At 44.5% G+C, this 14,284-nt stretch overlaps 1 protein-coding gene across 3 annotated transcripts in view; it reads left to right on the top strand.

The window, feature by feature from the left end:
- Nucleotides 1-14,284, top strand: part of LOC137525202 (contactin-associated protein-like 5) — a 419,206-nt gene that overhangs the window by 181,900 nt on the left and 223,022 nt on the right. For 2 of the 3 annotated variants that reach the window (XM_068246129.1, XM_068246130.1), the window contains exon 4: nt 5,201-5,348. The exons of the other annotated variant lie outside the window; for it this stretch is intronic. In XM_068246129.1, the coding sequence (XP_068102230.1) occupies nt 5,201-5,348 (148 nt within the window). The remainder of the gene's footprint in view (nt 1-5,200; nt 5,349-14,284) is intronic. 3 annotated transcript variants of the gene reach the window in all.

Raw genomic sequence — 14,284 nt, 5'->3', positions numbered from 1 at the left:
GTAATACAATCTGAGCACTCACTGTGCTGGTCCATGTTATTAGTGGTTTTTATTAATTTGTTGCTATTGACCTATTTTTGTATTCATGGAACTTGTCACACAATAAAATTTGGAAACTTTTTGATGCACAGGTAGCAGTACTGGTTATCTATTGTTGTTGAAGGCATTTCATTTATAATGTCAAAATATCAGCTAGGAGGAAGCTTAGGAAAAAAAGTGAATTGGATCGGACCCAAAGTTTCATACTTTATTTTAAATGCATTTTGCTGCAGGGTAATTATTTTCTATTTCGCCTGAACTTTCCATAAGGCACTGTAGGCTCGTGCCTTCAGGTGCCTGATGATGGAAAGGCTCAATCCCCTCCCCTAGTGCTTCCTTCCCTATGCAGAGTCCCGAGTGGAGTGAGAGGTGACTTCACTGATGACATCTCCCTTCAGTCGGGGGCACCTCTAGCTACCTAATACTGAGGATACTTCTGGATACCTAATACTAAGGGACACCTGCAGCTACCTATTCTGGGAGTAGGAAGTAGGGGAGAGGTCACAGCTGGGCCATCCTGCATACTTGCGTTGCAATTCGGCATGGGGTTTCCGGGTGCGTAGAGGGTGAAGTCTAGGGTGCCAAAACATCTGTGCCTATAGGCTCTGGTGATGAAAATACAGGTCTTTATAATCCAACATCATTTTTACTTACAACATTTACTGAGTAAAGTAAGTTGCTACCTGTACCTGATGAAGGAGACTACATTTCTGAAAGAGAATACTTTTAAAAAAAAAATTCTGTACTAGAATAAATCAAATTCATATACTGAGAATTTGCTTTCATTTTTATTTATCTGGTCACCATCATTTTGCCATTATTCATTTTGAGATGATCTGAAATGTAAGAAAATAAATCCAGACGCATACTTGTCTTTAAAAAATAAAAAGTGATCAGATTTTTTTAAATATATATAACACGGTGGTGTAGTGGTTAGTGCTCTCGCCTTGCAACGCTGGGTCCCCAGTTTGAATCCCAGCCAGATCAACATCTGCAAGGAGTTTGTATGTTCTCCCCGTGTCTGTGTGGGTTTCCTCTGGGCACTCTGGTTTCCTCCCACATCCCAAAAACCTACAGATAAGTTAATTGGCTTGGCCCTAGACTGTGTTGCATACACTACACCATATAGACATATGACTATGGTAGGGACTAGATTGTGAGCCCCTCTGAGGGACAGTTAGTGGCAACACAATATACCGTACTCTGTACAGCGCTGTGTAATAAGTGTAGTTTCTGGTTGTTTGGAGAGTCAATGTTAACAATAGATCTAACTAAATGTCAGAATTATATTTCAAGCTCCACACTCTATACTTACTGTAAACTCTGCATTAATGTTGAAATACTGTAATTAAAAACAAATTAGGACAAAGGACAGACTTAACTTAATGTAACAGAGCTTTTATTACCATGTAAAGAAGTGCAAAAGCAGATTTATGTATCCTGCAAGGCCAGAATTTTTTCTCCGGTTGCTTGAGACTTCTGGTTAACTGAGGTTTGGATAATGGGGGTTTTAAGGTGGCCACTAACTATCCAATTTCTAGCGAAAAATCATTCGAGCGATCAGAAATTCTGATCGGATTGGTTGTAAATAATCTCCATTGGTGGACACAATCGATTATGAACGAGTGAAAAAAAATGTCGGAATGAATTTTCTTCGAACCAAAATTTGGATTTTCTTGTTGGTTGTGATAGATAGGAAGCAAAGATTGGTTCGTTGATGGTGTGAACGATGTATTACAATATTTCACTTCCGATCAGAATGTCTGATCGCTCTAACGATTTTTCGCTAGAAATTGGATCATTAGTGGCCACCTTTACTGTATATAGATATATTTATTTATTTTTTTGCAGTGCCCTTTCTACTTGAGAAGCGCCATATTATTTTTTCATAAATGATTTCTCTTATCCTCACATCGGAATTCAAAAGTCAACGAAACTTACCGTCCAGATAGAAAAACAAATAAAACTGTCTAGACTGCTTTAATCCACCCGTCCAGCCTCTCTCTCTCTCTCTCTCTCTCTCTCTCGGCTTTTATGTGTTCTGACGCACAAATGGAATTTTATTTTTCGCCTTGCTTTTAGTTTCCGAAATGTTAAATTGCGCTCTTTAATGACATCTATTTGCCACATTCCATTTGGAGCCACGCTGCCTGGGCTAATTTCTTTCAAAACAAATGTTAATACATTAAATAAAGGGAAGCAAATAATTTGTGATTCTCTCTCATAAGTTGGATTATTACAGAATAGATCTCTCAGATTCCTCCATTATCCGTGACAATAACAACGTTATAAAAAAAAAAACTACCGTCAAAATATGGGTTTAATATGCTGAAAAAAAAAAACTTCCAAAGAAAGTGATTTTTATTGGCAATGAGCAGATATTGGGGGAGATGATAGCATCTCTATATTTCAAGCTATTCTGCTGCGAGAGGCTTATTGCCACAATAAGATTAATGGTGTCGCTGTATCTGAAGATAAATGAATCCCGGTGAGAAGATGACAAAGTATTGAAACTTAAAGGGCTGCGTCAGCAACATGTTAAAGAAAATCTCCGCCATGCATAAAATAAACATTTCTCCAAACTTTTATTGGTTATTGCAGTAAATGATTATCTCCTGTTGTGACGGACGGTGTGCTGTGCCTCGGAATAGAGAATAAACACTGCAATTCAGATTCAAATACCAGGTACTCTTTCGCAGCTTTGTATAATGAAGTACTCCTGAGGTGAGAGGGATATGGACAGGGCCGGATTTACCACCCAAGGCCACTGTCACCAGCCTCCCCCCTTAAGCATAGGTAGTGAGATGACCCCTCCCCCCTTCCTTCCAGTATAGGTAGCCAGATGTCTCCTCCCCCTCTCCCCTCTAGTATAGATAGCCTGATGACCCCCCCCCAGTATAGGTAGCCAGATGACCCCTCCCCACCTTTCCCCCCAGTATCAAAAGCCAGATGACTCCCGTAATCCCCCCTTTTCCCACCCAGCCCCCCCCCCCTTCAGTATAGGTAGCCAGCTCGCCTTCACACCCCAGCAGCCATCAGCTCATCTCCAGTACAGAAGCTTCCTCTTCCTTTCCGTTTCCAATGCTGCCCCAGTTCATAGCCATCAACCATAATGCAAACGTACACAGTGAGCAAGGTGGCTGCTGCTCAGGCGGATAGCAGTAGAGAACCACGGTCAGGCACTCGCCTGATCTCTCTGCATTGCAAGCTTAAAAAAGCTGCACCAGTTTATCCTGCTGCTTTGGTGCCCTTGTTCCTGTGGTGCCCTAGGCCATGGCCTATGGGGCCTTGGCCTAAATTCTGGACCCTAGAAATGGAGGCAGAAAGTGAGGAGATAATAAGGAGGAGATGGCATTACGATAGTCATGAACGTAAGATGTTCAAGAAAGAGGTTCCGGTGCAGAAAAGTAGACTTGGGTGGCGTAAGCAGAATATAGATAGTATTGGAATTCAAATTAACTCGTGAGGAGGCTTATGGAGCAAGGACTGAGCCTTGGGGTACTCAAACTGGGAGTGGTTCTGGGGAGGAGAGGGTGTGGTAATAGTACCCCTAAATGTCCTATTAGAGAGGTATTAGAAGAGCCAAGAGAGTGCAAGAACCTGCATGCTAAAGGGTACCTAAACTAAGTAAAAATGTACGAGGTGGTCATCCCTGGGGATTCATCGGTGTGTCCCCATGAACTGTAAGGATCCTCAGATTCACCAGCCTCTCCGCTTAAACTGAACCTGATTGGAGCAACTGTGAATGCTCTGTCCACTCTACGCACCCTCTTTGCTCGCACTCCTGACTGTCTGTAGCAGCCTCAGCCAGGAGTGTTCTGGGCATGTGCAGCTCAGAAACAAATTGTAACCGTTCATGATGCCCAGGTGCACCCAGGAAAGGCATCTGCACACAGTCATAGAGTGTGCATGAAAGGGTGCACAGAGTGGACAGGGCATGTGCCCTTCGATGGTGGTGGTGGCGGTGATGGTAGTCGGGTAGGGCGGGGCGTGTGTGGAGTTATTCCGACCTTGTGTGTTTTGCTTAAAGAGGAACTCCAGCCTAAACAATCATACTGTCATTAAGTTACATTAGTTATGTTAATTAAAATAGATAGGTAATATAATCTCTTACCCACCCTGTTTTAAAAGAACAGGCAAATGTTTGATTTCATGAGGGCAGCCATCTTTTTGGTTGAAAGGAGGTGACAGGGAGCATGAGACACAGTTCCAACTGCCCTGTGTCCTGAGCACCTCTCCCAGTTGCTAGGCAACGTGAATAACAACATAGGAAATCCCATCATGCTCTGCACAGCATCAAGGGAAAAAAAGCCCGGGCTTTTTTTCTTTGATGGGTGGAGCTTAGGTAAAAATGCAGCTAAAAATGATGCTTTGGTAAGAAAAACAAAGTTCTGATGCTGTGAAACTGTTAAAGAAACCACAAGCCTTTTCAGTTCTGCTGAGTAGATTTTTAGTTCGGAGGTTCACTTTAAGTATAGGTGTGCTGTAAAAAAGACAGGAATTGCAGTAGTAAGAATGTTGGGCAATGTTGAATGATGAAGGCAGGTCAAGAAAGCATATGGAATGATATCCTTCGGATTTAGCAATTAGTAAATAACTTTAGGAAGAATAGTTTCAGTGAAATTGGGCCCTAACAGTGGACCTGAACTCTTGTACAGGACAGAAGGAAAACCGAGATAAATGCACCCTGTGTGTATTTAGAAAGTTTAGCCTGTCTAATCCCCCCTCATCTGTGGCTAAGCACTAGTTGTAATTGGATCTATTTAGCTGTGTCCGCTCCTGCCATGGCAGGTAGCTTATTGGTAAACACAAGATATTAATAATATGTTTGCTTGCATGAAAGCAGGAAGTAGACAAACTGCTGATTTTATCTGCTGTAACAAAAAATGTTTTTCTTTAAAGGTTATTATGCTGTTGCATATGATTTAGAGCAGAGAGGAAGATCTGAGTTCAGGTCATAGTAGCTGTACAGAGCTTCCCAAATAAGACTTTCATTTTATCCACATTTATTTTTCGCTGTTTTTAAATAATTTTTTTTATCTAGATTCTTTTCCATAAATTCTGAATAAGTTTTTGAGCAAAGGATTCTCCTACTGTAGACAATTCACTAGCATTTTTTAATCACTTATACAAATTGACCTATGTTTTCTTGTATCAACAGGTCTTTTCAGGAAACGCCAATGCCGATAGCGTGGTGAACCACAAATTCCAGCATTCCATAAAAGCAAGATACATCCGATTTGTTCCATTGGAGTGGAATCCCAGTGGAAGAATCGGCCTGAGAGTGGAAGTCTATGGCTGTTCATACAGTAAGTAGGTTCATTTTCATACCTTTAACACTTGTGACCTTGTATTGAGACATCATTGCTGGCTAGCCTAGATAGATAGATAGATAGATAGATAGATAGATAGATAGATAGATAGATAGATAGATAGATAGATTTTTTTTCTTAATGTAAAACTCACAGAGGTTTAAAGGGCAAAAGTCAGGGGGAAAAAATCCCATATCTGGTGTTTCTATAGTGCAGAGGCGTCTTATGGACCTTTTTGTCCCCAAACTGTCTCTATCTAAGCTACACTGCACAGCTACACTACACGACAATAATCCCTGCTGCCCCCCCCCCCCCCCCTCCCAGTTACACTGCACTACATTATACACTACCTTCATGGCCGGATTTCTGGCAAGGCCACATAGGCCATGGCCTAGGGCACCAGATAAACAAGGGGCGGCCTGCAGACAGTGGGCATTATTTGCAGGGCATTATTTGCAAGTGTCCAAACAAATGAAAGTGGTCAGGATAACTGCACTATTAGTACCAGCTGGCATCTGCCAGTGCTGTGCTACAGGCAGCTGCAGTCCGTTAACCAAACGTTTGTGAACAGTGTGTGACTAGCAAAAAGCCAGACCTTGACCAATGACATAGCAGCAGCTGCAGGCAGTTACAGAAGGCCGGGTCTCACGCACTTGGTGTGGGGGATGAAAGGACCAGGGGCAGCACCAGCAAATTGTACAGAATACAGAAGGCAGCCTCTCACATTACCCATTTCTTAATTATTGATTGGCCAGCACTGTTACCCTGAAAACAGCAGTGGGTACAGGACTCACTTTTACGTGTTGCTGACCCCACCCAATGTCCAATTGTGAGCCACTTTTGACTATGTGTGTGTGGTGGAAGGCTCCCACCACGCCCATCACCTGTAGATCACTTGATTGACCAGTTCCCCCGTGTGACATGATTGATTCACTTCACGTTGCCATGGAGACCTCGGCACTAGCCCCAATAGTGGACACCATCGGCCCAAAATTTTTTGGATTGGTGTGTGTGGAGAGAGGTGGTAGGATACAGTTTCGGTTGGGGCGGCTGGTAATAGTCGGCCTTGGGCGGTAAGAAGTACAAATCCGGCCCTGACTACCCTACGCCAACCTTTTCTGTCCCTACAAGTTACACTGCACTACACTACATTGACCCTTGTTGTCCCAACCAGTTACACTGCATTACACTGCACACTACACTGCACTGAACTACAGTACACTACACTACCACCTGCTGCACCCACCAACTACACTATACTATCACTCCCCCCACACACACACACACACATACTCACACCCGTTACACTGCACTGCACTACGCTACACTACACTACTGTAACTCCTGATTCCCACTAGTTACACTGCACTACACTAACTCCTGATTCCCACCAGTTACACTGCACTACACTACACTAACTCCCGATTCCCACCAGTTACACTGCACTACACTACACTGCTCTTATACCTGCTACCCCCCAGCCTCCCTCCCTAGCTACACTACACCTGCAATGGAAGATCTCATCTGATCCTGCTGCCACATCCCTCTCCTCCTCCATTCACAGTGTATGGCATACCGCCCAGGAAGTTTTTAATTGCAGGGATGTGTCCCCAGTATAGGTAGCCAGCTACAGGTGCCCCAGTAAAGGTTGGCCAGCCATAGGAGCTCCAGTATAGGTGCCCTCCCCCTGCATAGATCCCTCCCCCCCTGCATCAGGACTTGGCTTGATGACGCCATCAAGCCATGTCTCGGTGCTGTGGATAGTAGACCGGAGCTGTGTAATGGTGGAGGTGGTGCGATCGGCACTGGAGAGAGGCACAGTGAGTGACACAACGCACCAGGGATCGCTGCAGCGGGGGAGGGCACCTGTACTGGATCACCTATACTTGGTAACCTATACTGGGGGCACCTATACCTGGGTACCTATATTGGGGGCACCTATACCTAGGCTAGAGGCTACCTATACTGGGGGGCTAAATACTGCATCACAAATAGCATTCTCATGCCCACGGGGGCAGGGACGTAACTAGACATCACTGGGGCCCCCTGCAAAATTTTGGATGGGGCCCCCCACCCCCACCTCCCTCGCTTTCTGCACAGGAAAACTGAGGTCCAATGTGTTTTCCCCATGCAGATAAAAACACTTAGACTTAAAGGAAACGTCAGGCAATCTGTGCTCCCCCCAGATCTACTTACACAGGGCTTCCTCCAGCCCCGTGCAGCTGACAAGTTCCTAGTTGCAGCTCTGCTCCCAGTACATACATACACACACAGCCGTATTATTTTACTACATGAGAGCACATGCTATATGGAGGAACAACAATGACATGCTGAACATAACATATAGTATTTATTCACTGTAACTTTGGCACAACATTTAGAATGTCACTGATTGATACTCTTATTATGGGATCTTGTACTCTGTATGAGACAACAAGCTCTCAATGAGGCAGCGACAGTCAGACATCAATCTTACCCATTCCACTGTGTCCGTAATCCGACACCATAGGGTCATTAGCCTGTGTGTGATAAGAATCTAGGAATCTCTTCTGAGGGATTGCTGAATAAGGGTCAGTCTACAACTTTTTTTCAACATGTGACTCCTTTGTTTGTAACATTGTACATGAAGTCATCAGAACGTTGCTGCACTTTGAGACAGATTTTTTTTACGAACCCTAGGGAGCAGGGACAGTGTACAAATTCCAAAGTGTGCATGATTCCTTATCTGTATGGTGGACACATGCAGTCAATATAACAATGGTAGGAGAGCAGAAAGTGACCTCTCTCCTTGCCCTTAGTTGTCAGTCTCTCAAACTTTTCCCCCCATGGGGCCCCCGTGGCTTCTGGGCCTACCTGTGGGCCTACCTGTGGGTGCATCCCTTGCACGGTCTATTGCTCAACCTGGGAGCAATTTAGCCTAGAAACTGCCCTGATTGGAAGCTGAAGCATAGCTTCCAATGTGCACTCTGAATCACGCACATGGGGGGTCCTATACTGTAGCCAGCTTATACTCACATTGGCGTGCTGATCCCTCGTCTTGTACCTCCGATAGTGACATCTATGTCCAGTCTTCATTGCAGTTCACACTCATTATAACGCGTTATGCAACTGACCACTGTGAACCTATCCTCAAGCTTTCATTATACTCAAATTGTATACTAGACCCTTGCTTGGCACATTTTGGTAAGTTAAAGGAGTAAAGTTATGAAAATGAATTGGATCACTTTTTGCACAGAAATCCAGCAGAAACTGAGCAGCAGGGAGGTTAAATAGCTTCTCAGCAGGAGGGGATTAGAACATGTGTTTTTACAGCTCTGGGTGTTCAAAAATGTTGCTAATTTTAGAGTGTGATGTTAGTGCAGTTAGGTGTGGTGCTTCTGTAGGCTCCTGTGTTAAACAGCTATAGTAAAGGTGATGGCGCTAAGTGGACTGAATGTTAAAGAGAAACTCCAGTGAAAATAATGTAATAACAAAGTGCTGCACTTTTACCATAATTATGTATAAATGATTTAGTCAGTGTTTGCTCATTGTACAATATTTCCTCTACCTGATTTACATTCTGACATTTATCACATGGTGACATTTTTGCTGCTGGCAGGTGATGTCAGTGGAAGGAGATGCTGCTTGCTTCCTAGGCAGTTGGAAACAGCTGTAAACAGCTGTTATTTCCCACAATGCAATGAGGTTCACAGACAGGAAAGTGTCAGTACCTAGGTCCTGACATCACACTATGGGAGGGGTTTCACCACAATATCAGCCATACAGCGCCCCCTGATGATCCGTTTTGTGAAAAGGAAAAAAAAATTCTCATGTAAAAGGGGGTATCAGCTACTGATTGGGAGAAAGTTCAATTCCTGGTCACGGTTTCTCTTTAAAGAGGCCCTGCATTGACTAAAAGTAGACTGCAGTTAATTATTCAGGATACCCATTTTTAAGATAATTTTTTTGGTTTCGACATCAGAAATACTTCCTGTATCTATATATTACTGTATATTTGTATGTAGCCCCACCCTCCCAGTGATGATTAGCCTAGGCCCTTTAGCTATGCTGAATTCTCCTCCCAGAGCATTTTAGGAGACCAGGCATTAATCCGTGGTGAATCCGTGAGCTTGCAAAATGATTTTCAAATTCAGTTTTTGCTGGAAGATCAAATTTTTCATTATTTTTGCAAAATTTGCGCAAAAAGATTATTGCCATTTTGGTTCATCACTGCTTATTGCTACAAGAGCCACAGGACCCGTCATGCAGCAGTGACCATCAACTCGGTGATGCTACACATCTGAAAGTGCAAGTTGCAACCTGTCATTAGGGTGCTAATTTCTAGAATTGTTACTGTATATTTTGGTATAAATCACACACTTTTTCCCCCGAAAAATTGGGGGGAAAAAGTCCCTGCATCTTATATTTCAAAGACAGGGACCTAACTTGCGATTGTCCGCCATTATGAACCGCCAACCCGCTGCGATGTCAGGGACCCCATCGCCTTGTCCCCCTGTGTGGTCCTCCATCCCCCCCCACATGTCTCCTCCACTGCCCGTGTTTAACCTTTTGCCGACCACGTCATGACAATGGGCGTGGACATGGCGGCAGCCCCAGGACCGCCTAACACCGAGTGGCGTAAGGTCCTTGGGGCGGGGATTGCAGGAGATCGTGCGCCGATCCACACGCATCTCCGCATAAATGACGGAGCAGAGCTCCACCATCAGTCTCCCAGTGGCGATCTCCGCTCGGAAACTGTTAGATGGCAAACCGTACAGCGCTGCGATCTAAGGCAGCGCTGTACTGGGGAGGGCCATGTGACACGGCTGTCCCCTCCATTGGCTCAGGGGTGATCCGCTATTGTAAGGCTAAGCCTATGACAGCTGATCACATTGATAGGCTGGCGGCGGGAGGGAGGAGCCAGTGGGAAAATAAAAAATAAATACACATATTTATTTAAAAATAAAACAACAATTTTTTTTATAAAAAAAAAAACACTGGGGGAGCGATCAGACCCCAGACCCCACCACCATCTGTTGGTGGGGAGAAAAGAGGGGGGGGGGGGGGGGAATCACTTGTGTGCTGAGTTGTGCTTCCCTGCAGCCAGGCCTTAAAGCTGCAGTGGCCCAATTTAATAAAAATGGCCTGGTCTTTAGAGGGGTTTAACACTGCGGTCCTCAAGTGGTTAAAACCAATTACCGGGAGTGTGGGTCACTCACCACATCAGCAATTCTACCGGAAAGCTTAGACCTCTCATCTCCGGCACTGCTCCCCTAGTGATGCCTTCTACTGATGACGTGATCAGCAGAAGCCATCACTAGGGGGAGCTGCAAGGGAGACGAGAGATCTGTTCTCGCCCCTGGAATTGCTGGTGAGATGACCCACACTGCCACTAATTGTTTTTGCATATAGGGAATTGAGGATACTGGGGGGGGGGGAGGAACCTGGAGGACCACATAGGGGGACAGGAGGGGACACAGGGGGATACGCAGGTGAACAGGGGGACCCAGGGACAAAGGAGGACGCAGGGGAAACTTCGGTGTGAAGCAAGCACCCAGGAGAGGAATGGTGGATGTGCTCCCAGTATCTCTGCACCAGATACTCCAGCAAGCCAACGACAGTCGTATTTTAAAGCTCTTTATTGCATTAAAAGCAGCATGATATGTTGCTGTAACACAGACAGCCGCACTGCTTTGGTCAGACAGATCTTTACACATCTGAATTGCTTGATAAAGGTCTGTCTGACCGAAACAGCGGGGCTGCTGCTGTTACAGCAAAACATCATTTTAATGCAATAAAGAGCTTTAAAATACTATTGACTGTGCTGACGAGGGCCGGATTTGTACTCTTTACCGCCCAAGGCCACTGTCACCTGCCGCCCCCCTTCAGTATAGGTAACCTGATGACCCCTCTCCATCAGTATAGGTAGCCAGATGACCCCTCCCCCTCTTTCCTCTAGTATAGGTAGCCAGATGATTCCCTTAATCCCTCCTTTTCCCACCCCCTTTTAGTGTAGGTAGCCAGCTCGCCTTCCCACCGCAGCAGCCATCCATGTTACTTATTTCTCCAGTGCAGAAGCTTTCACATCCTCTCTGTCTCCCAAGTCCATAGCCGCCGGCCACAATGCAAACAAGCACAGAGAGCAAGGTGGCCGCAGCACTGGCGGCTGGCAGCAGAGTACTGTGGTCAGGTGCTCACCTGATCTCCTTGCATTGCAAGTTTGCAAATGTTGCATAAGTTCAGCCTGCTGCTTTGGAGCCCTTGCTCCTGTGGTGCCCTAGACCATGGCCTAGATGGCCTTGGCCTAATTCCAGGCCTGGTGCTGAATTGACTGTCATTGGCAAGGAGAAAGCGGGAGGACACACGGGGGGCTGGAGGAGTCCACAGGGGGACCTAAGGGGGCAAAGGAGGACACAGTGAGGGACACAAGGGGACAGAAGGGGACACAGGAGGACACATGGGGCCACAGGAGGACAATGATTGAGGAAGAACATCTACAAGATGTTCCTGCACCATGGATGCACCAGGTTTAGTATATATATATATATATATATATATATATATATATATATATATATATATATATATATATATATATATATATATATAGTGGAGGAAATAATTATTTGACCCCTCACTGATTTTGTAAGTTTGTCCAATGACAAAGAAATGAAAAGTCTCAGAACAGTATAATTTCAATGGTAGGTTTATTTTAACAGTGGCAGATAGCACATCAAAAGGAAAATCGAAAAAATAACCTTAAATAAAAGATAGCAACTGTTTTGCATTTCATTGAGTGAAATAAGTTTTTGAACCCCTACCAACCATTAAGAGTTCTGGCTCCCACAGAGTGGTTAGACACTTCTACTCAATTAGTCACCCTCATTAAGGACACCTGTCTTAACTTGTCACCTGTATAAAAGACACCTGTCCACAGAATCAATCAATCAAGCAGACTCCAAACTCTCCAACATGAGAAAGACCAAAGAGCTGTCCAAGGATGTCAGAGACAAAATTGTAGACCTGCACAAGGCTGGAATGGGCTACAAAACCATTAGCAAGAAGCTGGGAGAGAAGGTGACAACTGTTGGTGCAATTTTCGAAAATGGAAGGAGCACAAAATGACCATCAATCGCCCTCGCTCTGGGGCTCCACGCAAGATCTCACCTCGTGGGGTGTCAATGATTCTGAGAAAGGTGAAAAAGCATCCTAGAACTACACGGGAGGAGTTAGTGAATGACCTCAAATTGGCAGGGACCACAGTCACCAAGAAAACCATTGGAAACACATTACACCGCAATGGATTAAAATCCTGCAGGGCTCGCAAGGTCCCCCTGCTCAAGAAGGCACATGTGCAGGCCCATCTGAAGTTTGCCAATGAACACCTGAATGATTCTGTGAGTGACTGGGAGAAGGTGCTGTGGTCTGATGAGACCAAAATAGAGCTCTTTGGCATTAACTCAACTCGCTGTGTTTGGAGGAAGAAAAATGCTGCCTATGACCCCCAAAACACCGTCCCCACCGTCAAGCATGGGGGTGGAAACATTTTGCTTTGGGGGTGTTTTTCTGCTAAGGGCACAGGACAACTTAATCGCATTAACGGGAAAATGGACGGAGCCATGTATCGTGAAATCCTGAACGACAACCTTCTTCCCTCTGCCAGGAAACTGAAAATGGGTCGTGGATGGGTGTTCCAGCACGACAATGACCCAAAACATACAGCAAAGGCAACAAAGGAGTGGCTCAAGAAGAAGCACATTAAGGTCATGGAGTGGCCTAGTCAGTCTCCGGACCTTAATCCAATAGAAAACCTGTAAAGGGAGCTCAAGCTCAGAGTTGCACAGAGACAGCCTCGAAACCTTAGGGATTTAGAGATGATCTGCAAAGAGGAGTGGACCAACATTCCTCCTAAAATGTGTGCAAACTTGGTCATCAATTACAAGAAACGTTTGACCTGCTCTGTGCTTGCAAACAAGGGTTTTTCCACTAAGTATTAAGTCTTTTATTGTTAGAGGGTTCAAAAACTTATTTCACTCAATGAAATGCAAATCAGTTGCTATCTTTTATTTAAGGTTATTTTTTCGACTTTCCTTTTGATGTGCTATCTGCCACTGTTAAAATAAACCTACCATTGAAATGATACTGTTCTGAGACTTTTCATTTCTTTGTCATTGGACAAACTTACAAAATCAGTGAGGGGTCAAATAATTATTTCTTCCACTGTATATATTCCCTTGGTCTTTGCCCTCTAAACCTAGGTGTGTCTTACATTCCAAGGCATCTCGTACTCTGAAAACTACGGTATATATTAGTTTCCATCTTCCTTCCACTAGATAAAAGGAAAGCAGAAGATGGACACAGCCAGATTCCTATTTATCTATTTATTGAATATTTTTGTGGCTTCTCTGGAAGTTCCCAATGCCTTTGCGTGTGCCATTTTCGTCTAGAATTTCTTTACACTCCGTTGCCAGGCTTGTAAGCGATGCAGATAAGACTCTGTGAGAATTAAATATTTTTATTTTGATTTTTGTTGTGTGCGGGGCAGACAAATAACTGGATCTATCTTAGGTATAAATATTTATTGGCAGCTTGTGGGAGGACTAGCTCGTTGTGTAGATGTTTGTGGTCTCAGTGGTGGGATTGGCACGGCGAGTCAATGTAGCTGCACATATGTAAATCAGGACAGTTTTGTTCTTTAGTTGTTGCATTATTCGGTATCAGCCTGATTTCAGCCTTGGTCCTTATTGTTGTTGGGAATATAGATAGATAGATACCGTCTGTATATACTCAAATAAAAGTCGACCATGTGTATACAGTAAGTCGACTCCAATATTCAACCCTCTTAAGCTGGAATTTTTTTATAGACTCAGGTATACGTCTACCCAGCAAAGGTAATGGCTGCACTTGGGGCTCAGGAGGGGTTAATGACTGCACTGCATACAGAATTGCAGCCA

Source organism: Hyperolius riggenbachi, chromosome 7, assembly GCF_040937935.1.
Source record: "Hyperolius riggenbachi isolate aHypRig1 chromosome 7, aHypRig1.pri, whole genome shotgun sequence".
NCBI lineage: Eukaryota > Metazoa > Chordata > Amphibia > Anura > Hyperoliidae > Hyperolius > Hyperolius riggenbachi.
The sequence above is the reverse complement of the archived record's forward strand: the minus strand, read 5'-3'. Positions and strand labels throughout refer to the sequence as shown.